The 27,940-nt window shown below is 39.6% G+C and overlaps 2 protein-coding genes across 3 annotated transcripts in view; one reads left to right on the plus strand and one right to left on the minus strand.

Annotated features, from left to right (window-relative positions):
- Nucleotides 1-1,032: 1,032 nt before the first annotated feature.
- On the minus strand, nucleotides 1,033-4,609 carry tsn (translin). Its single transcript, XM_083889291.1, has 6 exons — nucleotides 4,469-4,609; nucleotides 3,590-3,683; nucleotides 3,401-3,497; nucleotides 2,819-2,934; nucleotides 2,654-2,733; nucleotides 1,033-2,265 (listed from the first exon to the last, which is right to left on the minus strand). Exons 1-6 carry the CDS (start codon nucleotides 4,532-4,534, stop codon nucleotides 2,035-2,037), a joined length of 684 nt encoding a protein of 227 aa, XP_083745417.1. The 5' UTR covers nucleotides 4,535-4,609; the 3' UTR covers nucleotides 1,033-2,034.
- A 1,776-nt stretch (nucleotides 4,610-6,385) lies between these two features.
- Nucleotides 6,386-27,940, plus strand: part of fam124a (family with sequence similarity 124 member A) — a gene marked incomplete at both ends in the record, with an annotated part of 40,275 nt that continues 18,720 nt past the window's right edge. For both annotated transcript variants that reach the window (XM_083889772.1, XM_083889771.1), the window contains 2 exons: nucleotides 6,386-6,441; nucleotides 13,424-13,455. In XM_083889772.1, the coding sequence (XP_083745898.1) occupies nucleotides 6,386-6,441; nucleotides 13,424-13,455 (88 nt within the window). The remainder of the gene's footprint in view (nucleotides 6,442-13,423; nucleotides 13,456-27,940) is intronic.

The raw sequence follows: 27,940 nt of genomic DNA on the forward strand, positions 1-27,940 counted from the left end.
TTTATGGCACGCTGGACCTTTACGTGCCACGTTTCTCAACCTTGGATTTCTGGGACAGATAAACTGGTATTTGTTTGGTCTACACACAATATCCAACAAATAGTTCTAGTCTGCTACCTTAAGTTATTTTACAACTCTATCATCAACATAAGAGAAACCGGTGAATAAGTGGCTTAAACAATCAGTTGATTATCAACATTGGTGACTTCAGTCAGCTAATATATTGGTTTATGAAATTTCACAAAAACCCCAAACCATTTTGTCGTGACACGGTTTTAATTGTGTGACTTAGCAATGAGCTGTTGTGCCTTGGTACTCAATTACTGTTAAGTTGACTGAAATGTGTGAAACCAGCCACAGTAGCTTTTATCCCTGAGGTGTGGACTAGACTGCCCTCTGCTGGCACATGGTTGAGGTCAATAGTAAAAGGTAACGTGAAGATTCCTCTGTCAGTCTTTAGCTGCTGATGATATGTGACCACTTTGATCCTCTCTCTTATTTGAGTGGTTGTGTGTTTATTTGTGTCTGTGACAGCTTTATTTTGTTTAATGCACTTTATTATAATTCAGTAACACAATACTTTCCAGAGGTAACTGCTGGAAAAAATACGTTAATAAAACAATTCTTCATATTAGAAGGAACCCAGTCGACCGAAGCTGATCTCAGTTGACATCGTCAAACCAAAACTGCTATTTAAGACCAACGCTGTTTTACGTTTGCAATGAAGTAGCACTTGGAAAAAAGTAGCAGATCCCTGTTTTTCTTGAGGGCAAAGCTGCTCAACACCAACACTCGTGTGCTGTTGGGGAAAATGTTTCAGATGAACTCTTTTTAAAATGTATTAAAAACAACTACTGAATTGCATACCACTACTTTCCTTTTCCTCTTTTGCATTTGAATGACCTGATGTATTAGTTCCCTCGATTAATTCCATTAAAGGATTTTAAACACAACGTTGCCCATTTTCCTCCGTGTCTAGTAAAATCTGATGAAGCTTGAGATGTAGTAAGAAGAAACACAGAATGTTTACAGTAGGTTTAAACATCTTTAAGACAAAAGATTCAAAGACAGGAATAAACACATTACAGGTGGAATACAGGTTGGTATTACTCCAGAAACAGGAACGCAAGATGGTCAAAGTGAAAAAATGCAGTGATGCCGAGGAGAAACAAATGTTTAACACAAAAAAGATGACCAAGCAGTACATTATATTCTGAATACCTTTTAACAATTGGTTTCTAAATCAGAGTAGATTTATAACATACGAAGTGCATCTTTGTCATTTCTTTGGCTCGACCTCTCTTAGAGCTTCATTTACAAAAAATCCTGTGTATTAAATTACTTGAAAAGACAGAAATCAGGAAAGAAGAATATGCTGTAAAACTGCATCTGTCTTTGAGATTTTATGCTTTTAAATTCAATGATCTAAATCTTGCGCAAAACGTTCCGTCAAAAATCAGGCAAGAGCCTTTAACACGAAGTCAGAGTCCAAAGAAATAATAGGCATCAATGAATTTGGTGAAAAACAGAAACACATTTCACGTTTTCTTTTTGCAAATAAACACAAAACAAAGGTAAGCTCTGCGCAGCAGGAGCAAACTGGGCTCGTCCTCTTGTATGAACTGAACACCAAACGACTAGAATTCAATAAAAAGAGATTGTTGCAAATAAGAAACAGTTGCAAAAACCAACTCAGGGAAAAATACCATTTGCATCAGATGATGCCAAGGACACAGATTTCCAAAAAAAAAATGCACAACCAACCAAACTTCAGTCGTTGAGCCTCTGAATGAGGATCTCAAACTGCTGCCACCCCTCTGACAGACTGACATCCACGTGAACCATGCATACACTCACGCACTAACTTTCCTATACAAAGTCTGTCGTTGGCTGCTGGGGCATCAGGCAGATCCTGGGCTCCAGCCTCCAAGGTGAGTTAAGGTCTCCGATCTGCAGCAGCCGTGGAGAGGTTCCAGCACTGGGTAGCAACTGCGCCCTCCACCATCTCCCACAGCCAATCACGACTTCTGACCTCTACTTTCCCCCTCCAGACTCTGACTCCTTGGCAAGGCCACGGATGGACAGGTCGTACACCACCTCCTCAATTTTCTTAACGTCATACTTGAGACCGTCGTAGCGCTTCCTCAGCGGGTCGTTCTTCAGATTGAGCAGACGGAAGCCGGAGTCTAGCTCGTTGATGAAGTTGGAGATGCGGAGTGGCCGGTTGTAGTCTCCTGCTGTGACGCTGTTCACTGCCAGTCGTGACTGTAGGCACATCATTATGTATTAAACACATTTTGGCTTTTTAAGAAACATATTTCCTGGATAATTTATTAGGTTTAACTGTTTATCAATGCAAATATCTAATCAGCCAATCACACAATAGCAAGTCAGTGCAGTTTGGTATGTAGATGTGGTCAAAACAAGTTCAAACTGTGCGTCAGAATGGAGAAATGTGATTTAATTTACTTTGAAAATAGCGTGGTTTTTAATGGCAGACTGGCTGGTCTGAGTATTAAATGTAGCTTATTATTTATTACTGTATTTTTAATGGCCTGAGTCCAATCATAAAGATAAGGAGACAGAAAAGATGATTGTTTTAGGCCTGGCACTCTGCTGATCTAACTATACAGTAATCACAAAAAACACTCACCAGTTCACTAGCCATGATCAGCACACCTGCCAGGTAATCCTCAACATCCAGGTGGAAGCCTTTCTCTCTCACCACCTCGACTGAAGAGGGCAGAACAAAAAGGAGGAGAGTAAGAGCCACATTTCCCAGCGACAAGTACACACCAACACACACACTGCTACTTACTGCCAAGGATCTTAGCCACTTCCTCCCGAGTCACAAGAGCTTCACTCTCCAGGTAACCGACAAAGGCTGCTAAGAAAACCGAGCGCTGCAGGACAAACCTCCAGTGTTCATGGAACCTTAAGTGGGATCAAAGAGATCAGATTAAGACCCGTGTTTATTCTGCTTGAGTCCTGGTTACATGCATTTAACAGAACGCAATTCAGAACAGAAAGAGATTCAAAATCAAATTAAACAACAGGTGCAGTCGGAGGTTTTCAAATATTTGTACTTCACTAACCAACATTGAAATGACTTGTGAGTGCACCATTAAGGGAGATTAGTGTTAGGCTTTTAGTTACATGCTGATGATGATTCTGTTAATACCACAATATCAGTCACTGGATAAAAGTTAAGCTCTGATTAAACAATAGTACATTTATCATCAAACCATGTTCAGCATGAATATAATGAGTTAGGCAGCAGATATAAGTCAATATGTGAGAAGATGAGCCTCGGTTATTACTGAGAAGCTGGAAAGATTAACAGGGCTAAGATATAATAAAACAGAGTTTGTAAACTGAGCACACAAAAAGTGACTCATACCTGTAATACTGCTCCATGGGAAATTTTGTTTTGAGGTCTGCGATGTGTGTCCTGACTGCGCAGAACAACTCACGCGCCTTTGCACATTTACTGGGAACTGATGAGAGACACAGGTCAAATTTGTCAAATCTGAGGGGAAAATACACCATTAATTCACATTAATCTATTCACTCTTTGTCAAACACTTACTTTCTTTGAATCCACTTGGTTGGTGGACACTTTGGAGGACGGTGAGTATTTCTCTAGCAGTCTGCTCCAGTATCTGAACCACCTTACGAATATCCTATAAAACAATGAGTGTGCATTATTCAGCAAGGGTTATGTTTATACAATTGTTTTACAGACAGAAAGACAAATCTTAAGCAATGACAGGGACTTTGACATAAAGTCTAGGTTCAGTAAATCAGGGCTGAAAGTCACTATAAAATCATTCAGTTGTTCTATTACTATGTTGAATATTTGATTGTTTTGGTGTTTTAGAAGATAACCACAATAAAAGAAGCTGAAATCTGACAACTTCTTTGTCATTTCATGAAAAATCCCTTAAACTGATTGTCAATATAAGCTGCTGGCTATTCATTACGTCATTGATAATCAGTTACTTGGTTATTGTACAATCATTCATCGAATAGCTGTTGCAACCCTTGATTAAATGCAATGTAATGATTGTGAACTGAAATTAACTAACAGCAGGTGTAAATAAACTATGCTGTATACGCCGAATTAATGCAGGTACAAAATAATGATGAGAAATTAAGTTAATACTTATTATGCACAGAAGATAAGCATAATATCAATAAAAGTACCTTTTTTAATTGAGGTTTTGTCTTTACCTGCTGGACTGTACTGGCCGTTTGTAAAGTATGAAAACCACAGTCTATCTGTGTTTAATCTATTGTTAAAATGACATTTCTATTACTGAAGGCCTTGTTTACTTATAAATAAAACCCCTGTCAGTTTTTTTAAAAATAATTTTGATAAAGAAAATGTGTTGTCAGGATTCGGCTCTGGTTAGCCGCTAGCTAAACGTCTCTGAGGGCTAACGCTAACGGGCTCTTCGGTATTTACCTCTCTGGTTTCCTGGTCCGCGTCCAGAAAACCCTGAATGTAACCGAACATCTCGGTGACGGACATTTCTGGGTCAAACTGAAGAGGAAGAGGATGAAGATGAAGAGGAGTCTGCGGCTAGTTCACACGAACAAAAGCGTGCACGAGACCCGTCGCTGCCGCTCAATCTGGCGCTTGGTGATGACGTCACCACGTCGACGCAACGTCACGTTGTTGTCGGAAACAAAGAAGTTTGAATGCCCAGACATCAGAATATACGAGTGTAACTATTCATACCTTTATTTTTCTGACACTCTTTTCCAGATGTACATTTTATAAGTCTGCTAAAATAGAAAATGACATCTCCTACAAGTGCCTCAAATATTAATGAAACTATTTAAATGATTTCAGTTATTATACAGAAGTATACTGTGGCCTTACAAACCACAGGGGGAACTACTACACAAACAAAAGCAAAGGGAACAGTCAATAAAAACACACACATACTAATAAGCATATTTGAAGAAGAGTTATTCAAGTGATAAACAACAACAATGAAGTAAGTAAAGTAAAGAGTTATTACATCTGATATGTTACCCTAGGTGAATGTGTATGCTTATGTAATATTTAGTTGCAATAATAAGATTATTTACCTAAATTCTTATTTCTTAGAAATACTCCCATCTGAATGTTTTGACAAGAGGAAATCTACATTTATAGATGTGGAAGACATTCAGTTGTGAAGCACTTTCCATAGATTCTGAATACAGACGTCCACAAGTTATTAGCTGTTCCAAAGATAAACTGTCCTTCCACATTTAAATGACTGCATGTAAGCAGAGGAGTTAGTTGTTGGTATTTTTCTTATTATTCTTAGTATGGACCCATGTTGAGAGTTTAAAAACAAACAATAGATCTTTCACTTTTGATACTTTACCTGGCATACATTGTAATTATAATGCTTATAATAACTCTATAATGAAATATTTTGACTTTACTAGGCCTGTATCTTTTCTGAGTCTTTATTAATCAACCTACAAATGCTGACATGAACTAATTTCTCTTTAATACAAATCATAATATGATATAATTTAACACAGGCCAAGAAATAACATGGAAATAACATGGTTCCTTCACAAGTCCCACAATCTCAGTGTGTAAGTGGTTTAATTAATGAACAGAAACAGCTTTGTTTCCGGGGCAGAAATGTAAAAACCCTCTCCTGAGCTTTTATTTATTCTGGGAAAGACACGCTGCATTACCTCATTCAGCCTGTTGATGGAGCCAAAGTAGACACATTGAGCATGTTGCCTTCAAGTGCTCCTGGAAAACAGACAACTAGCAACACAATATGGATAATCCATGATTTTACGATATCTTTCTTATGCAGTTGGAGAGAATACAACAATCACTAAAAAGTAAACCTAATATACATAAATAAATCATTAGCTTTTATGAAAGTGGGAATTTATTTTGCATAATCACTTTTATCCTACAGAACAGACTCAAAGATGTGCAGCCATCTGCATAATTACAGTGTCACAGTTTAATAACATGTAGATCAACACAGAGCTCACACTGCGTGTTCATTGTACTCTCAACAAGTTTGTTGCTACACGTATTAACGAATAAACTTGTGATAGCAGTGACTTCTCATTCCAGAGACTATATACACATATAAATAAATAGAAAGCAAGCTGTTCCTGGTAGTTGTCATATTTCCCACGGCTCTCGAATGCATCACCTCAGCAGATCAGCAGATTCTCAGTCAGACTCAGTCTCCTGTTGCTTTAACTAGATCTTTTCACACGAATCATAGAGACCAGACTGTTTGTCCTTTCATGTTAACTCTCTTATTTATAAACCTGGTTTTATTCGTTGCACCAGGACTTTAGTTTGAAGACATGCAGCTGATTTATGTTGAGTCGAGACTCTGAGATGGAGAAAACCTCAGGAGAAGATGACTGCGTGGATTCAGGAGCTGAAACTGGAGGGTGAGTGAAACAGAAAAGTGACTGATCATATTGTTCATATTCACATGTTCTGGGCTTGATGTAGTTTTAGGACTTTTTAACACTGTAATTGAACTGAATAAGCAAAACCGTTATAGCTCCGTTCAAATGAAATATGCTGAATCAAAGCGAGTGTGAGAAAAAACTTAAACTGCTTTTTAAATGTAGCCAAACGAGCTGTGTAACGTGTCAGGTGAAGAATACAAAATTAAAATGACAACTTTTTGAATGATGTTTGGTATTATGGAACAGAACAGAGGGGATTCTGCTGGGATTATATATGACATTATATATATCATTATATATATCATTATTAATCTAGTTATTGAATCACGGGTGTGTTGTTAAACAGTGTGCAGGATCAGTCCAAATACAAATATACTGTGTGTAGAATAAACACAATAAGCAAATGTTATATTCCTGCATGTGGAAAGTTTAAAATGTAAATGTTGTCACTGAAGGTGAATCTTCACTCAGAGCTGTTTGATGTTAGAGAGTTAAATGAATTATTGTGGTTTTCACTTTGTTTTCAGCCAGTAAACAAAAGGTTTTGCCTCAGTCTCTCCTGTGGTAGACACACAACTGCTTGATGTGGCTTTGTTGTTGTTTTGAAGGGTGTGTGTCTTTGTGTGTGTATGTGTGTGTGCACACTCGTATCTGTTACCTCTTTAGGACCTTTTCTGGCATAAACACTGACCTTGTCAGGACCAGTTGTCCTAATGAGGCAAAACCTAATTTCTGTGGATAGTTTTAGGGCTAAGATTTGAAGTGTGAAGGGAGAACACTTTGTTACATCTGTCCTAATGAATGGAAGTCAATGCAGTGTCCTCAGAAGAATAGCTGTGTAAACTTTAGTGAGAGACCCTTGATGACTCACAACACCATGTAAGACACTATAATCAAAACATGTAGACTTCAGAGATGGTTGTTTACACCAGTTTGTGTTTCTTGTTGTTTTCTAAATGCTCATGAATTGCATCAAAGAGTCGTGAAGAAAAGTCTTCGGTCACATCTACACAGAGAAGTAAATGTAACATGATGATGTGATGTGTCCTTGGGAAAGACACTCCATGTGCAAAACTATAGTGTAAAACAGCTTTGACTGATCCTCAAGACTAGAAAAAGTGTTATATCAATACAGATCATTTACCTTATGTCAGGTGTGTAAATGATGCTGTAAGGATACACCAAAAACAGTGAAGAAGATGTGATACAAAGGGAAATAAAGAAAGAAAAAGTTCTCATAAAGCAAACAGACCAAACAACAGTGGTGACTTAGATGCTTTGTTGCCATATTTAGCAACTTTTTTCTTCTTCAAAAAAAGCGACTAGTGGCAAATCTAGCGAGTCGCGACTTTCTGGCATGAACCAAACTACTTTCCGAGAAGGAAATGGCCAGTTGTGCCTCATGAGTGAGTTTCATCTGACTGTATTTACTGACTGTAAACACAGAGTGAGAGAAACACTGTGACCACACGGAGAACACAGAGTAAGAACCAGCTGCAGAACAATCACTCGTCTGTTCTTTCAAGTAAAAATAGTGTCTGTGATAATAGGTTTGTTATCACCTCTCTTTATTTCACCATTCAGTTTCACTGTTAATCTTCAACACTTGTTTTCTTTTCTTTCTTAACTTCTGTGTCTGAAGTCACTGAGAACAGGACGTTCTCTCGTACTATCTGCTGTCTTTGACTTTAGTTACCTTTTATTGAGTAGTTGGCTTATATCCAATAAGCCGATATATCAGGAGTGTTTGGGTTGATGACTGATACTGATATATATGTCTTTCCTATTGCTCAACTGCAGATGTAATTTAGTCTCTGTAGTGAAATTAACATAATACCTTTCATACATATGGAAATGAAGGTAGCAGATTTTCAGCCTACTATTTTAGTCATTGGTTATATTGGCAGATCTTTGCCGATATCTGATAATACATTTGAAAGCCAATATCCCCTAACCCCTCCAAAAGGGTTCTCCTATGAGGACAAGCTGAAGAACCTTATATGGTTCTACTTAGCACTTTTATTTCTACGAGTGTAGGCCTCAGACATTCGTATGTGAATCGTCAAAGAGTTGTTCTGGTAACATAATTAGCATATATTACAGCCTGTTGTAGTATTGCAAGAGAATATAAATCATAGGGTTTTTCATCCTCTGAAATCATCAATCTAATGTTTGGAAAGCTCGGCTCACACACTCACCTCTCACTCACTGATATGTACGACTTTGTCCCAGCACTGAAATGCTGCCAAACATCATGGAACATTGACAGCTAATGAACCAGATACTTTTCCTAGAGCACAGAAGACTCAAACTCACATTTACAGTGTACTAATTGCTGTGCTCTGTATCTTCACTATCTTTACTTGACAATCGTTCACTGAAGTATTGTGTTTATTATATGCGGCTCAAGATGCTTCTTTTGTTTTCTGTCCAAACCTGACCGAGCCTGAGAGAATGCTGAGCAAACCTGATTCAAGCCTGACCTGAAACCAACACAGTTAGAGTAACCTGCAGCGTACTGCGTGTTGGTGCTTGTTAGCATTATATTTAAAGGTGCATTATGTAATAAATCTAAAGCAACTGGCCATAAAATCACAAAATGTCACAGAGTAATAATGTAACAATCTGAACTCACCAACAACAACAGTACAGACAAAATATTTACATTAAAAAAATATTTTGCAGACTGCAAATCATGTTTATGTTTTGAAATCATGTTTTGGCGTCATGTGGCGCCACCTACCGCCATCTACCAATAATTGCAGTCAGTAGAGTCTCAGCTGCTGAGAAACCACGGGTTGCCAGTTACGTCAGAAAACGAAACCTAAAAGACCTCGGTATTTTGAATTTGAATGTAGTAACTGTTTTTGGCCACATTCTTACATATGGCACATTTAAAGGTTGTAGATAAAGACAAAAATGGATCATTATATCATGTATGTTATGTCATTAAATCATCCTATGAGTTATATCCAGCACTTTATACAGTACACCTGTTTATTAAATGTTTACGCTATTTTCAATAGCGTAGTTAAAAAACACAATTGAATTCACCCGCACTACTGTGTGTATATATCTATGCCCCCTGGTGGCCAAAGTAAGGTAGCGGTGGTGAGCCTTTGCCTGCTGTTCCCTTCCATTCTTTTCAAGCAGGCAGCAAAATAAAACATTAGCGTCGTGTGGTGAAGCAAATCCACAGCTTTGCTTCATGTGGAGTTCAACTTTGATCATATTTGACCAGTGACTTCACAGCTTCAGCCAATGTTAGCTATGTTTGTGCAGCTGTCATTGGCTTAAAGTGACCAAAGTGAGCCAAGATGGAGGAGACCTGTAGGAGCTGTGTCAAACCAGCTGCTACTTTATTCAATCAGTGTTGAATGGTTTAGCCCTTTATAACACCAATAATGTACCCAATGTGTTTATTGATCAAATAAGAATCAATAAAAGAAACAAAGGAATCTGAAAATATACATTAAGAGTAGAAGGAAAGTGTCACTGTGCTGCGAGGTAAGCCAGTCTGGATACATTTTAAGTTTGGTTTTAAAAAGTGAATTAAGGAGAGCAACACCCTGTTGTTTAAGGTGGAAAAAGAGCATTAATTGCTTTAAAAACAAACAGTAAAATCTTAAAATCTATTCATAAATGAAGTGGCAAGCAGTGAAGAGCGTGAAGAACGAGCTGGAGGAGTGACAGAGACGACATTCTCATCGTTATAATAGTCGATTCTAGAGCTGATACATTTTTTTACATGTGCATCACATCCTGCATCATCTAGAAATTTAATGAATAATAATAATAATAATAATAATAGTAATAATAATAACAATATTAATGTGTCATTTGCCTTGTGCAGAAATTTCTTATTCACCTTCTCATATGCATGACGGAGCCCCCGAAGTGACATGAGAAAAAAAATAAAATAAATTGAAATCAGGAGTTTCCCTAAAAATATGAAAGAAAAAAAAAAATGTCCAAAAAAATTATGAAATTTTGGAAATTTTTAGAAAGTCGAGATCTCAAGTTTCCAAAAAAAATTATGGAAAAAAAAATATATTTTTATTTTTTTTGGAAACTGCTTGCCACAAATTTAAAATGTATTTTTTTTTTTCATATTTTTTGGGGAAACTTGAGATCTCAACTTTGAAACTCAAGATTTCAAAAAAAAATTTTTTCTTCTTTTTCTTTTTTTTCTCATGTCACTTCGGGGGCTCCGTATGACTGTGGCCCTACAGAACATGTAGTTTACATGAATAAACGTTTTATGGGCGACCGCCCTGTGGAAGTGACATGGCAACATTTACACCTCTTTGACAGTAACTTTCAGTTTCACTTTTCACCTTAACTCTCATAACAAATCATCATTCTTACTTTTCAGGAAAGAGTCTACTTCCTGTTTTTACCTGCATGCACATGCTCAGGGAACATGAATGCTCATTCAGTCTGAAATATAGTGGATTCAGATTCAGATTCAAGAGAATAGATTGGTTGATTAATTATGCATTCATGGAATTAGTGATTTCAACTCTCAAATCCCATCAGTTCCTTTAAACGTTTCCTGACTCTAACCAGAGCGTATAATGCAGTCCTTAAAGAGCTTTCATGAGTCATAGTTTGGAACAGTTGCATGTTTTAAGATCTACTTAATAATAATGTGAAGTTTCTTTCTGTCGTCATATTCGCTCTCCATCCCTACGCTCACTTCCTGCATCTCTGCCCCAATCAAGTATGCGCCACGTGAATGAGTTCCCCCTTTTCCATGTGGAAGAGTAAAAAGCCGCTCGGACTAATTCCATGGTCTCTGCAGTCAAAGGTCTTGTGCGTGACCAGGGCAGACGCCTGTCTACGCTTCTCTTTGGGTTTATTGTCTTTGGGCGGAGATGAAACGAGACAGTGTGGCCAGACTGGGAACACTATAAGTGAGATGCTAACCAGCACTGCTGGGGTAGTTCTGCCAAACACGCACACACACACACACACACACACGAGAGCCATCAGAACAGACTGCGCATATTACACGACAACCTCAAAGTCTATTCATGACTTTAAAAAGGCAGATTGTACCATGTTTTTTTTTGTTTTTTTGTTCACATTCTGTCATTTTTCTTCCATATTAAGGAGTAAGTGTGTGCGTCTCAGTCTGGAAAACCCCTGAAACTTTACAATCCGCTCTTTCTCTATTCTTTCTCTGCACTTCTTTCCCCTCTGCAGTACTCTCTCTGTTCTCATCTGCCTCTCTTCACGTTCCTCTCCACTCTTTTCTCTGCATTGCCAATGCTCGTTAGTTAGATTGATAACCGCCCGTGGCAGGAAACACAGGAAACACAGGCTCGATCCTCTGTTTCCCGCCGTCCTGCAGCTCCAGTCGAGGCCTGATTCATTCAGAAACTGAGCCACTGTGTGTGCATGTGTAGGAACAGCCTCCTCTGGTTGTCAGCTGACTCTTGTGAGACTAATATTGTCAGGATGTGTAGTTAAACATGTGAGCTGAGTTTCCACAGATGGTTGAGACATGGATGAATCAATCAGTCTTGTTGTATATGGGCACACATGCCTCTTACAGACATGCCTGCGTGTACAGATATCCGTGTAATTGCATAAAAATTGTCAGACTTCAACGCTCAGAGATCAGATTAGTGGCAATCTAATTCTGCTCCTGTCCCAGTTCAAAGATGGGAATTTGAGATTAGAGCCATTTGAGTGAGATTTTATGTGAGCATATGTCTGTTCTCAGCAGTGGAAGAAATAAGATCCTTTACTTCAAGACAAATCTTTGAGATTTTGATTAAAGCAAACAGGACTCATGTTTCTGTAAATTAAGTGTGGAGCTGTAACATAAACATGAAAGGAAGGGAAAATACTCTACCTATACATATATATATATATATATAGTCTCTGTTGTTGAACCAACCAATAAAGTATGTAAATGTAAATATAAAGGTTGTGTGATAGAGCTTTGAGTTTGTTGACGACGTGTCAAAAAAGAGCACATAATTCATCATAAACTGTTACATTTCTGTTTGTGTAGGAATTAAATAAAACAAGAGTGTCCTTAAATTGTGAACTTTTAATTTTATGTAGTTATTTTAACCACATGGGAGATGTTATTGCTTTCCAAAATTCCCAATATTTCCAATAAGGGGTAGGAATCACAGGGTACCTCATAAAGAGTTACATGGCCCCAGCACCAATACAAGGATTCTGTGATAATCAATATATTGCAATACAATCATATAGCGATTACATCAAGATATTTGTCTAACTGAATAAAACATAATGTCAGGATTTCTCTATTTATTCACAACATATATAGTGCATAAAGTCTATGTATTGAACGTTGATAGAGCATCACTTAACGTAGTTTTCTCCCTCTGTAAACTCCCTCTTCTTCTGCCAGGTAACTTCCAATCATCCATCATTGCATCATTTAAGCAGCGCTGCCACGAGGAGAAGTAGTGAAACTGACAGAGACTGTTGACATTAGAGCGCCTTCATTTGTTCATTCATTTATCTGTATTTACCCTGACTATCTATTTATGATTACAATCTAACTTGTATTACGTGGTAACAGTTGTCTTTTCATGTAACTCTCAGAGAGAAAGACATAATAATCAATTTCTAATTTAATTATTTATTCATGCATTTGTTTTTTCAAGCACATTTTTCGAGTTATACACATTGACAATTGTCCATCTGTATTATGGGAACAATGCAGACGTATTATTACAGAGTATATATGTGAAATGTCTGTGTGCATTTTCGTGACCTCTCTCTAGTTGGACGTCTCCTACTGTTTAGCCAGATGTCAGCACTTTATTTGAAATAGGAGCGTGTCGTCCTGTAAATGGTGTTGATGGTAATGTAACACAAACCTCTGTGTCCTCTCCCTGTTTCCTGTCCTCTTGTCTCTGTCCTAACTCCCGTCTGTGTCCTCATGGCCCGTCTCTCTTTTCTTCTACAGGTCTGATTACAGCCCACTGTCCTCGACGAGCAGTAAGTAAACCAATGGTGACTTGAATCTTGACTCAAACACACAAATACTGGGAATTTATCTCCTTCATTCACACTGACAAAATAAATCCACTAACAGAGGAGGATTGTGTTTGTGTGTATGTGGAGTGATGCTCAAAGTCTACACCAGATTAAAGGCAGGAGTCACTGTACAACAACAAGCTGCTGGATTTATTATTCCATTATTATTCAGCGTGATGTTAAACATTGAACATTTTTTGCATTGTGTCCGAGCTTTGTCAGACAAAACTGATGGAGATTTTCAGATTATGTTTGAGTTGTAGACTCTACCTTTATTTATTTAAATGTATGTTTATTCAGTAAGAACAGGTGCACTGTAGTGGAGTCACAGTACGTCCAAGCATATATACCGACTTATAGTTTTCAATGCAAGTGACAGGAGTCAATGGTGTGCAATAATGTGTCAGTGAATAGAAGCAATTAAGGTGAATTACCATTTAAACTTTGGCTGGTTGGAATAATTCACATTTGTTTTTAAATGACAAACTGGGAACAATTTCTTCTAAAAAAAAATAATCTAATTTTTCCTTGAAAAATTTCAATATAAAAAACACTTTTCCCTCTAAGGGTTTTCAGATCAGCATTACACATTAATCCTCTCCTAGTATTATACGGATTTTCACGGAGAGTATGATGAAATAAATGTGTCTGCCACAACCAACCAACCATGAAATCTGTGAGCGTTCAGTGTGATAATGGTCTAATTTTTTACTGATGACAAAGAGCATTTCTCTAGTAACGACGTCATTGAATAGAGCTACTCAGGAGAAAATCCTCTTTTCGTTGTTTTTTAGTAATAATTAAGTTTGGATTTCCCAGCAGCAAGAAGAACAGATGTTGAAAACAAACCTCCTGGTCAGTTACATTTATTTGAAAGAGAGAAAAAAAAAAGGACAAAGGCAACAAAAAAAAAATCACTACACACATTTAGCTCAAGATTCCACTGACACATCTTTAATTTGTGTTTAAAGTGTGTGCGTGTGACCTCTGCCCTGACTGGGTTGCTCGGTCTCCAGTCAGTTCACAATGGGAGGATTATACCATTATTAGCTTTATTAATCTAGTCTACAGGAAACTGCATTATCCTGACTTTGCACCCCACCCACATACTCACACACACACACACACACACACACAGATTCAGCAGTGTCTGCTTTGGTCTTCTCCCCCCGATGTGTCATAGTGTCATTGCTGTATGATATGAACTTTTCTGCCCACTATTGTCTCTGAGTATTGGAGGTCAGGACGGGAACAAAACGTGTCCTGGCATCAGATCCACAAAAGCAAAGTGTGACCACAATCAGGAAGACATTGGACTACTGTAGGATGGGTTTTTAAGTGGTTTAGGACATAACCCATCCTGCTGGTGCTTGTTTTTACAAATTCCGGGCAATTTTTAGATTATAGTGACATTTATATCCTTCATAAAATTTACTAATGACCCTCTGCAGGTGAGATGAATTTACCAAAATGATGTAAATTTGAGCATAACTTAGAAAGACAACACAACCTTGGTCACTGTTGTAAGGATGCAGTGGCACTGATGAGTCACAGAAAGGCAGTAAACTGATGTGAAAAACAACACTGATGAAAGCTTTGTTCATCGTTGTTTTGGGAATGGAATGATGTGATTTGACAGAAAAAGGAAACAGCAAAAGACAGAAGATCATTAGAAACATACAGGAGATGATGTCTTTGTTCTATTTCCATTACACCCAATACAATATTGTACTCAAGTAAAAGTACCAATACTTTGATGAAATATTACTCAAGTAGAAGTAAAAAGTAGTTCATTTGAAATGTACTTTTAGTAAAAGTTACTTAGTTACTTTGCGTGGGGTGTGAGGGTAGAAATATGACAAGGTCAGAAACCCAAAACTATTGTGGAGCTCGACACAGGATATTACGTCACTTTTGGCGAACGCCCTCTATGTTCACGAGCCAGTGCTGGTGATAATCACATCATCATTCGTCTGGTTCTGGTGTATATTTTCACCCTGTAGGTCTTCATTGTGCTGAATTTTTATTTTTACTCAGTAACGGATAGGATTTATAAAGTAACTAAGAACAATACTTGAGCAATACGTACTCAAGTAAAATACAAAATCCTGATTTTTTTTCAATTGTACTTAAACCTCTGATTACACTGTTAACATTATAAATAACAATTAAATCAAAACCGTTTTAGTTTGAACCTTTTGTGTCTAAAAAGGCCTTTTCCTGTAGCTAACACTAACTTGTTCCTGTATCTGTTGACCGATTCATCACTGCTTATCAAAGTGCTCATGTTTGTGCCACTCCATCTCATTATCACATATTCACTTCTAGAAGAATTTAGCTCCTTCTGCAGATGTTTTTCTCAGTACCTGGTTGAGTATCTCCTGAATCTGCCCCTAAAAAAATGCCTAAAGAGATTCCATTAATCATTTCCTGCTGCAGCATCTGCAGTTTTTTTCTCCGAAAGGAAAAACGATGGACTCCAGCTGACTGAGACGCTGAGTGACTTACTGTATGTCAAGCCTTTATTGCTCCTCAGGGAACTCGTCTCACGAAAGCGACTGACCTTTAAAGACATGGCAGGAATCCTTGTGTAATAACAGTCAGAACATTTCCATGCACAGTTAATTCATGCTACCTTGACTAAACTGTGCTACAGTTGTTGCTCGACTTGAGTAATGAGTAAGTACTATCCTACTCTCCCAGTATACAAGCACTTACAGGGAATCCATTTGTTGAATGAAGAGTGATTTCCTCCACTAAGATAGATGGTGACGTGCCACCTTTTAGCTTGTTAGTATTAGTGGTGACTTAAATTATTCTATTCTAATTCTTTGAGCTGGCTGGACATAAATTAGATCTGGTCAGTCCAGAAAATGTACCGGCCTGGATTTTGCTGTTTGTCTTCATCTGTGTGCTGGCTTCTTCTATTGTTTCTACATTACAGCTGGGGGCTGGTAACTGTGGAGCATGTGTGTATACATGCAGTAGTAGGTTGACTCCCAATCTCATAATCTGTGTGTGTTATGCCTTTATGCCTGCCCTACACTATAGAGCATTTTCAAATCTAACTTTATTTTAAAAAACGAGGGAGACCACAGACACAATGGACTCAATGGATTTTCTCCATTTTCAATTTTGAGAAAGTCAGATTAGACGATCCAGTCAAGACGCAGGACCACAAACTTGGCATAAAGAAACTATTTTGGGCAGGAGATTCCAGGGATTTCACAGAACTCTGTGTGATTAAACAAGATTTCAGAATATAAACAGACATGGAGGTGGACTGTCAGCATTGTCAGTTAATAGCTGCTGCTGTGTGTGCGTGATGTTTAGTGCTGAGAAACACAGAAAAATGTGGGTGAAGTCATGGCTGAGATACTAAAATCAGCTTAGTTTGTAGTTATGGGTCGCGAGGGGTGCTGTGTCTATCTCAGCTGACATAGGGCGATAGGCGGGGTTCACCCTGGACAGTTCACCAGTCCATCACAGGGTCACATATAGAGACAAACAACCATTCACTCACACTCTCACACCTACGGTCAATTTAGAGTCACCAGTTCATCTAATCCCCAAATCTGCATGTTTTGGACTGTGGGAGGAAGCTGGAGAACCTGGAGAACCTGGAGAAAACCCATGCACACACGGGGAGAACATGCAAACTCCACGCAGAAAGGCCCTTGTTCCAACCGGGGCTCAAACCCGGGTCTTAGTTGTAAATATCAAACGTTTAATACTTACGAAGACTGTCATGTGTCCGATAACATTAAAGTTGCATCTGTTAACCCCTTACACTACAGGATCATTTGTCCAGATTGTCTGTTCAAACCGGCCTCAAATGCGAAGGCATTTATTTATTATTTTATTTGAGCAGGTAAGTCAATTGAGAACCAACTCTCATTTAAAACGACGACCTGGCCAAGCGGCAGCATAGAAAACAGGTCAGACAAACAACAAAAAGGGATGCATCAACAACAAAACAGTAATACCCCAGGACACTGTTGTCCTCACTAATTATCCTCTAGTGTGGGACGGACACACTCGGTTTGGTCAAACCAACACAAAGTCTGTGAAAATATACACAGTCTACATACAGACAGATAAAGTGAAAGGAGCAGCCTCGGTTTATTTGTTTAAGAGACGGAGAAGATGGATGCAAACGGCTGTGTTGACAGATTTCACAGTTAATCTGTTTATCTGTGCATCTGTGTGTGGCTGTCTGTGTTTGTCCTCAGTATGTGTCTGAGTGCACATTGCAAAGGTGTGTGCAGCATTAGTCTCCCATGTCTGCTGCCTCCACACAAGTATATTTAGCTTATGGTATGGAGCGTACTCATGTTTGTACAGGTGGTCTTAACCCTTGAACTTTGACCTTAGTTTAGACCAGTCATAAGCCCCCCGGAGACACAGTGATATGCTAAACCACCAACATCAGACTGATTGATGTTATACTGTAGTGTAGGTCCAATCTAACAGATCAAATTACTTACAGTATGTTTTGAAAAGGAAGCAATAAAATGTGCTTAAATTGAACAAAAGCTACGATTCAGGCTAAGCCTTTGATCTTTGTTTTTGTTTAAACAAATTAAAGGAATTCTAAAGCAATTAAAAACATGTTAATGCAAAAGCAATTTGGTTAAAGCTGAAACTTTTGGGTTAAACTTGTCATCAAGTTGTTAAAACTGATTGCACCATGTAATGGATACCATCTGCACTAATATTAGGGGCTTTTTTTCACTATATTATAAGACACAGTTTTCATGGACTGTGTATTGGAGAGGATCAGGTGATACAATATCAGATGTTTATCCAAAATATTCTATAAGGGGGTCTGCCCCTCCAGGCCGTGCTTTCACACGCCTTTGCCTACTGCAGGTATCTGGACCGACCCCCCACAGAGGTATCCTGCAGGATGTTGTAGTGAGGTGCAAGTTGAGTCTAGATATGCTATTACATAAGCGCTCCTGCTGTGAAGAACATACAGTATAATCACTGGAATACACATTTGTATCACACGTGTGATGAAGATGTTTTCCAGAAATTCTTATTATGGCACAAAAGCTGGCTCTGATGAAAAGTACCTGTGTCTTTACTGTGTCTGACTATGCTGCATCTTTTGGTCAACAGTGACCAAACATGAATTAATGAATACACCTGAAACCACTGGAGGACAATATATTTGTTTGTTTCCTTGTTAAGCAAATAATTACATCCTATAATATTTTAAAAGAAAACTGCCAAAACAAAACACTAATCTGATCCTAAACTAACTATGAAAGAAAATTTGATCATTTGAAGCCAGTCTTGGAAAAACAAGTGACTCTGTTTCTAACAACAGCAAATATAAAGAAACACAAAACATACTTAAACCTCTCTACAGTTTTGATATATATATATATGTATGTATGTATGTATGTATGTATGTATGTATGTATGTATGTATGTATGTATGTATGTATATATATATATATATATATATATATATATATATATATATATATATATATATATATATATATATATATATATATATATATATATATAAATAAATATATAAATATATAAATATATAAATACAAAGGCTTGTGCAATGTCTTTATCATTGCAAGAATTTCATGCAGCTGCAAGAAAATGCTAATTATAATCTGTCCTTCACTCGGTCTGCAGCTGTTGTGCCCACCACCACCTTTACACTCTCAATGGAAGGTTAATAGTTTTTGATTCAAGAGGCTTCAACTGAGCCCTGCACCAAACACTTAATCACACAAGCAACAATCACACAACCTCACTTTCTAAAGGTCACAGCAGAGGAGAGTTCATTCAGCCACAGTCAGCCAGTGACAAAATGTCTTTTTCCCCCCAATGGTTTTCTGCACGTGTGTGTAAGAATAAACCGAGGGGTCAACCGCCTGAGTAATTAATGGTGTTTTGGGACAAAAGATGGTGTTTTAAACAGCACAGGTCAGACTGCCTGTCATATATGCTAACAGAGATGTTAGCAGTTAGCATATTATGTCATCATTCTTTATTTAAAGGTGCCATATGTAAGAATGTGGCCAAAAACAGTTACTCCATTCAAATTCAAAATACCGAGGTCTTTTAGGTTTCATTTTCTGACATAACTGGCAACCCGTGGTTGCTCGGCAGCTGAGACTCTACTGACTGCAATGATTTCAAAACATAAACATGATTTGCAGTCTGCAAAATATTTTTTTTAATGCTAATATTTTGTCTGTACTGTTGTTGTTGGTGAGTTCAGTTTGTTATATGAACATTATTCCTGAGTCTCTGTGACATATTAGGAGGATTTTATCATTTATTACATAATGCACCTTTAAAATCAGGGAAGGGCCAATAATAGCAAGCTCTTTCTCAAGGTCGCTCCTGGAACGTTACATATAAACTTAAAGACAAAAACAGAAAAGATACACACGAATGAGCAAAACACACCCGTGTACACAGACAGGAAACAGTCAAACAACCACACACACATTCATTCTGCTCCTGGAATGTTGTTATGTTTTCCCATTTTGTGGTGAAAACCATTTCAAAGTTTTCTGGTAAGATATATTCAAATACTTTATATGAACACATAAGAAAACAATCGATAGATTCAGGTCCAACTTTTCTTTTAGTTCAAGATAAGGAATGATTGTTGTCTGACAAAAGCCTGAGAGTCACAGGTTGACATTGAGGGGTTTATTTTCAGAGATTATCCTGCTGTCATCAGCAGATGTTTTCTCACTGAGACAAAGACACATCAGTGTGTGAGTAGGATAACAACATGTACTGTTGTATTTCACAGAAAGTACATGTAAAGGCTGTTTTTTTGATATTGTAAGTATCATCACTGGTGTTCAGTACAGTCCTTTGCTCTTAGTGTTTTTGGGTTACGTTTGACTGCAGTTGAAATATGATATATAGCACACATTATCCATGTCTGCACTTCAGGTCATCATGGTAATCATTTTTGTCGAATCGTGTGTTCACGTCAGTGTGAAAGGAAAGAAAAAAAAATAGAAAAGATGAGTCTTCACCGCAAACACTGGGCCTGTGCAGTCCAGTGCTGCCTGAGGCCATGCTCTTGTTATTTCATCTCAGACAGGCAGAGTATTAGCAGAAGCAGAAACACATGTGTATGAAAGTTACTCCTCCTCCATCCTTTAATATTTGTATAGAACCTACACTGTCGTGTTTCAGCCGCTGGATTAAATAATTACTGGTGAAAGTGTACGAGACTGCGAATGTTTTCCTTTGTTCCCTCGTGAAAATAAACGGTGGTTTTCTGTGGTAATTTTGAACTGCTGAACATCTCGTAGACATAAGATATAAGGTGTTTACTTTATTGATTATTTACATGACCACTTTCAATTTCAGTAGCAATGATATGGGCCAACAAGGCAATGTGCAGACCTTTGTGGTGGGTTTTAAAGTTAACCAAGAAGAGGAAAATAGTGTAGGTCTTTTTGCTGGAAGTTGAATTTCATGTCCTTGTCCTGATCACAGCATTAAACATTAGAGATTCCTTTTCCCCAAACTTTCAAGAAACCACCAGAAAGACATTAAACATTGCAAAGGTTTAGTTAAAAACAAGTATGAGACATGTGCTGACAGCCTGACTGTGAATGGTATGTCCACTGCAGGTGGAGATGATCAGGCCTTTTATACTGGAACCTCCTGTGAAGGACCAATCAGCTCTCAGGATCCACCTAAACACACACTCACTCACTCGCTCACACACATGCACACACACGTTCAATCAAGGATGCACACCTGCAACCCATCACACACTCACATGCAGAAAGAGACACACACAAGGCAAGGCATCTTTATTTGTATAGTACATTTCATAAACAAGGGCAACTCAGTGCACTTCACATAGAAACTAGATAACAGTTAAATGTTGGAGACATTAAACCACACAATTTGAACAAAAAATACATTATAATAACAAAAATAAAGCAGAAACATAGAAAGAAAGACAAAACAAAGTATGATAGTGCAGCACAAAACAATCATTTAGATTATTAAAAGAATGTGAAAGATTAAAATGTTGGCATTTGAGAATAGATTAAAAAAATATTCACGTTTGGTGCTGATTTCAGCTGTTTTGGTAACTTCTCATGTGCAGCTTAACAACTGAGTGCTTCAACATATTTCTTTTGAACTCTGGGCTCGATTATTGGACATGAGTCAGTAGATCTTAGAGGATTTCTACTCGGTTTATATGATTTTAATATGTCATTAATGTATTCTGGACCTAAACTCTTTAGTGATTTGTAGACTAGCAGCAGAATTTTAAGTCTATTATATACCCGACAGAGAGCCAATGTAAAGACTTTAAATTGGAGTAACCCTGCAGGGTTCTGAATGAGCTACAGCTGGTTAATGTTCTTTTTGGGGAGTCCTGTCAGAGGAGCTTTACAATAGTCAAGCTGAGTCTGGATTAACTTCTCCTGGTCTGTCTGGAACATACAACATTTGTCCCTGGATGTGTTTTTTAGCTGATAGAAAGCTGTTTTTGTGATTTATTTGATATGACTGCTGAAGGACAGTCTACCAGCAAACCAAGGTTATGGACTTGGTCTTTGGTTTTTAGAGACAGTGGCTCGAGGTATTTACTGATAGAAGACCTCTTCTCTTTATTTCCAAAAGCAATAACCTCCGTGATTTAAGTGAAGACAAATTAGGACTGTAGTCATCTGGGGACAGTGTTAGATATATGGCACATGAATGTCATCTGCAAAACTGAGAGTCAGCAGAATTTGACCCAAAGGCAGCATATATATGCTAAACATAAGCGGTCCAAGAATGCACCCCTGAGGGACTCCACATGTCATAGCCACTCGATCAGATTCATAGCTTCAAATGGTCACAAAATGACTCCCATCAGATTGTGCAGTGCACAGTGGGGAGAGGGTATTCAACTGAAGAAAACACATTGTTACTTTGGATTTATAGGTTCAGTTCAGATTTCACTTGTTCATAATATCCTAGCATCAACAGCGATACATTTGGTTCATTGTATTTGCATACAAGTCACCTTTGTGTCTCCTTGTGTCATTACTGCCTCAGAAACTCCTCTCACACAAGGGTTTGCAATGTGTGCAGGTTTTCAATGGAAACGGCTTCGCGAGAGTATTTTCTTTTGCTTTATTGTCGTTGGCTTCACTTGTCAAGCGTTTTCCTGCCAAAACACGGGAACACGAGCAGTGTTTTACTGTCGTGTTTGTTTGATAAAAATATATCCTGTTTCCAAGATGGCGCCATGCTAGCGGCAGCTTGATACAGCAGCTCTCTGTTTGTGTTAGTTCTTCTTCAATTTAAGCACCTTTTTCTTAATTTATTATTTTTCGCATTAGGAGTGACACTTCTCTAACAGTTACGCCATGTACTCCGCTAATTTTGCGCGGTTTATGTGGCTCGTCTGTTACTTTTTCCTGCTTTTTGGTGGCGTGGCAGACGCACAGCGGAGCGAGGGCATTGTTTACACGCGCGACCAGCTGATCGCGCTGAGGGAGCCGGCTCTCCTGATCACAGCACGGCCTGAAATTCCGAAGGAACTGCAGCGGAAGCGGCGGGGCTGCAGAGCCGGAGCCAAAGGGAGAGCCAAAGCGAGGAGGTACAAACCAGCAGTACCTGCAATAATCACGGGGAATGTGAGATCCCTGGGAAATAAAACGGACGAGCTCTGCGCGCTTGTGAGGAACAGCTGGGTGTTCAGGGAGAGCAGCCTCATGTGTTTCACCGAGACATGGCTGCACTCACACTTCACCGATCACAGCGTGGCAGTACCGGGCTTTAAGACTGTGCGGGCGGACAGAGACGCTGCGCTGAGCGGTAAGAAGAAAGGGGGCGGCGTTGCTGTGTACGTGAATGAGAAGTGGTGTCACCCCGGACATGTTTGTGAGAAGGAGCGTCTGTGTAGCCCGGACATAGAACTTTTGGCTGTGGGAATGCGCCCATACTACCTCCCCAGGGAATATACCTCCGTGATTGTTGTGGCTGTTTACATCCCTCCCTCAGCTGATGCAATGGCAGCAGTAGACAGTGTCCACTCTACTGTGTCCAGATTACAGACACAGCATCCCACTGCATTTATTACAATTACTGGGGATTTTAACCACACCAACCTGGACTCTGTTTTACCAACCTTCCACCAATATGTTGACTGCCCCACCAGAGACAATAAAACAATAGACCTTTTGTATGCTAATGCTAGGGATGCATACACAGCTACTGCCCTTCCCCCTCTTGGCATGTCTGATCACAACCTGGTCCAGCTGACTCCCAGGTATGTTCCTGTAGTGAAGAGGCTTCCTGTTGCCACCCGCTCAGTGAGAAGGAGTACACAGGAGGCTGACATGGCTCTGCAGGACTGCTTTGAGTCTACAGATTGGGATGCGCCCTGCATGCCACATGGGGAGGACATCAACTCCATGACAGACTGCATCACAGAATATATCAGGTTCTGTGAACTCACAGTTCTCCCTGCCCGGACTGTCCACTGCTACCCCAACAACAAACCTTGGATCACCAGGGATCTGAAGACCCTCCTCAACAAAAAGAAAGAGGCCTTCAGAAATGGGGACCGGGAGGAAATGAAGAAGGTACAACGTGACCTGAAGGAGATGCTGAGGCAGAGCAAAGACACCTACAGGAGGAAGCTGGAGTCCAAACTCCAGCAGAACGACATGAGGGAGGTGTGGTCCGGAATGAAGACCATCACCGGATTCAACATGAAGGAGAAACCGACAGAGGGCACCGTCGAGAGGGCTAACCAGCTGAACCTCTTCTTTAACAGGTTCAGCGCACAGACTTCAACACAGCCCCCTGCTGCCTCCTCCACATTTCACACCTCCCTCCCTCCCCTCCTGCCTCTGCTCCTCCACCCTCTGCCCCCCCTGGAGAGCTGCTTGGACACAGTCTCACCTCCCCCCCCCCCCCCCTTCCCCCCCACCCCTCTCAGTGACAACCAACCAGGTCAGAAGACAGCTTGAGAGACTGCAGCAGAACAAGGCTGCGGGCCCGGACGGTCTCAGCCCCAGGCTACTGAGGGCTTGTGCCACCCAGCTGGCTGCGATCCTGCAGCACCTCTTCAACCTGAGCCTCCAACAGGGGATGGTCCCAGCACTGTGGAAGACATCGTGCCTGGTTCCTGTCCCCAAGACAAAGTCATCATCATGTGAACCCAAGGATTACCGTCCAGTGGCCTTGACGTCGCATGTGATGAAAGTGCTGGAGAGGCTGGTCTTGTCTCACCTCAGACCGCAGGTTAAGTCCTCACTGGACCCGCTTCAGTTTGCTTATCAGCCCAATCTGGGGGTGGATGACGCCATCACCTATCTGCTGCATCGAGCTCAGTCTCACCTGGATGGTGCTGGAGGCACTGTGAGAATCACTTTCTTTGATTTCTCCAGTGCTTTCAACACCATTCAGCCACTGTTACTGGGGGAGAAGTTGCGGAAGGTGGGGCTGGACATGCCCACCATCTCCTGGATCACTGATTACCTGACAGGCAGACCACAGTTTGTCCGACTGGGTCGTGGTTTGTCTGATGTGGTGGTTAGTGATGTGGGAGCCCCACAAGGAACTGTGCTGTCCCCCTTCCTGTTCACCATATACACCTCAGACCTTCAGTATGACTCCGTGTCATGCCACCTGCAGAAGTTCTCAGATGACTCTGCGGTGGTAGGGTGTATAAAGGATGGACATGAGGGGGAGTACAGGACAGTGGTAGCTGACTTTGTGAAGTGGGCCAGTGAGAACCACCTGCTTCTGAATGTGACCAAGACCAAGGAGATGGTGGTGGACTTCAGGAGGAAGAAGACAGCTCCACAACCGCTGACGGTGCTGAAGGAGCACATAGAGATGGTGGAGGATTGCAAATTCCTCGGTGTGAGGTTGAACAACAGATTGGACTGGAAGGCTAACACCAGTGCTGTGTACAGGAAGGGGATGAGCAGGCTCTTCTTTCTGAGGAGGCTGCGATCCTTTGATGTATGCAGCAAGATGCTGGAGTTATTTTACCAGTCTGTTGTGGCCAGTGCACTGTTCTTTGCTGTGGTGTGCTGGGGGAGCAGCATGGGAGCCGGTGAAACCAGCAAAATCAACAAACTGATTAAGAAGGCCGGCTCCATCATTGGCTGCAAGCAGGACACCGTGGAGACGGTGGTGGAGAGGAGGATGCTGAACAAACTGCTTTCCATCATGGATAACTCTGATCATCCTCTCCACCACATCCTCCAGGCTCAGGAGAACACATTCTCCAGGAGATTCAGACAGCTCTGCTGTCACAAGGACAGATTCAGGAAGTCATTCCTGCCATCAGGATTTACAACTCATCCCTGTAAAACTGACTCTGCTCCATTGCACAACAGCACAGTGTATAATTTATATTAATATATTGGACAGACTACATTAGTCTCTCCTTTATGTCATTGCACCTGATCCTATGGGTCATTCATTCTTCACTTTTTGCACTATTTTCTTTACATACTTTTGTACACTCATTTATTTATGTTGAATTCTTTTCTTGTATTGTATTTTGCTGCTGTGCCACAACAATTTCCCCTTGGGGATGAATAAAGTATTTCTATTCTATTCTATTCTATTTTCTCCGCCTAGGAGACATGAAAGAGAGATACAAATCTGCCATGTATTTGACTGACTGTAGGCAAGACCACTACACTGATTATTTTTGTGTGTGTCTGATAACAAAACAAGTCAGCATTATATTTGTGTGATGACATCTCAAAGGAGAAGGTGTGGAATGATCCAGATATTAGTGTTGGAGGGAAGTATGTTCTAGATTCATGTTTTTACACTCAAATTGTAGTATTTATTCTAAACAAACTCACAATTTGTTTCTGCATGTCTTCAGTGTGTAACAAACCTGACCATTCAGTGCCTCTTTTCTCTTTGTTAGACTTATTCACACACTAGGGAAGAGGACACACGTGTCTCTAACAACGACAGAGTTGAGTGTCGCGTCAAACCACAAACCACCAAAGGTGCTTTTAGCACAATTTAAACAGCACCTAAAGGACCAAGGACCACCCTTCACAAGTCTCGCTCATACAAACACACACAAACAACACTCATACATTTCTTTCTGCCTACTTAACTGTGACTTATAGATGTTACGGCAGCTTGGATTAAGTGTTACCAAATGTGCGTCATCCTAAATGAGGTTTGGACCATGATCGCAGCTAAATATGCTGCAGTTGGCTGTTTGTTAATTGTTTAATTTGAAACAGTCAGTTCAGTCTGTAAAGCCTTGTTGTGAACCTTTCATGGTCGTGAGCGAGTGTGTGCTCACATAGTGTGTGTGTGTGTGTGTGTGTGTGTACATTCAGTTCAGCACTGTGAAACATGTGTTGTTTTGGATCTGTACCACAGCGCATTAGATTTGACATGAAGAATTGACTGAGAGGCAGAAGTTAAGAGTTTTTCACACGTCCGTGTAATGAAAATCCAACCTGGGACTCACCAGCACCATTGTCTGGGACAGGTTCAATTTATATTCAAGTATAATGGGATACAACTTGGGATTTACAATGTGTAGTCCAAGTATTGTCTGTCTAAACTAAGTATCATGATAGGTTGTTTTCCATCAGCATGTGGATTTTTGATTTGCACATGAGAAAAAAGTTGAATGGAAGCACAAAAACAAATCCAAAAACAATATTGAAATATCACAGGAGGTGGAAAAGTTGGTGAATCAGGGATATAAGGGATAAATGCAAAGATGTGCAATGGAAACAATCCAGCGCATAAAGGATCGTGTTTAGAAATCACGTGACTGAAGAAACCACAGCATTCCTCAAAGTAGTGCAAGAAGCAAAGCAGCAACAAAAAGCTTCTTCATTCAACACTTTTTGATTTCACTCAGTGTTCTTTATTTATATGTCATCAAGTTATGCTTCTTATCCATATGTGAGGACCTGCACTGTTGTGCCACCCACTATTAAATCTTGACAGCAGTTTATAGAATTACTCTCAAAGTTGCATTTTCTGTTACCAAATTTTATGGCAAATTAATTAACCCTGGAAACCTGCATTATGTCTAATACCCAAGAACATCTAAGTGTAGTTTGTTTTTCCTCTACATTTCAAAACAGATGTTATTGTCCTGTTGGGTTTTTTGCTTTCTACCCATTTTGGATCTGTGTGGTAAACAAAATGATTTACTTTATGATAACTGTGCAATGTGAATGTGAAAGTCCCCAAACACACTTAAACCTAAAAGACAACTTTGATAACATTTGTTATCTATTGGGATAAAGATAGACCACTTTCCAAATACCTAGAGAGCATATTATTGTTGATGTTTGAAGGAAGTCCACTCAAACCAGGTCATGGCCTCATCACTTCACATCACTTCTCTTTCATAGCTCTTATAAACCAAACTGCCTTCTCCCAGGTCAGTGTGTATGATGAGGGTCAG

Source organism: Microchirus variegatus (genome assembly GCF_963457635.1).
Source record: "Microchirus variegatus genome assembly, chromosome: 5".
Classification (NCBI taxonomy): domain Eukaryota; kingdom Metazoa; phylum Chordata; class Actinopteri; order Pleuronectiformes; family Soleidae; genus Microchirus; species Microchirus variegatus.

What these genes read in the sequence shown, in the direction of transcription:
- tsn (XM_083889291.1), bottom strand. Translation starts at nt 4,534, where the DNA reads ATGTCCGTCACCGAGATGTTCGGTTACATTCAGGGTTTTCTGGACGCG. An exon ending in ACCAAGTGGATTCAAAGAAA is followed by an intron (nt 3,498 to 3,589) that starts GTAAGTGTTTGA and finishes GTCTCTCATCAG; the next exon opens with TTCCCAGTAAATGTGCAAAG. An exon ending in TGATCATGGCTAGTGAACTG is followed by an intron (nt 2,266 to 2,653) that starts GTGAGTGTTTTT and finishes ATGTGCCTACAG; the next exon opens with TCACGACTGGCAGTGAACAG.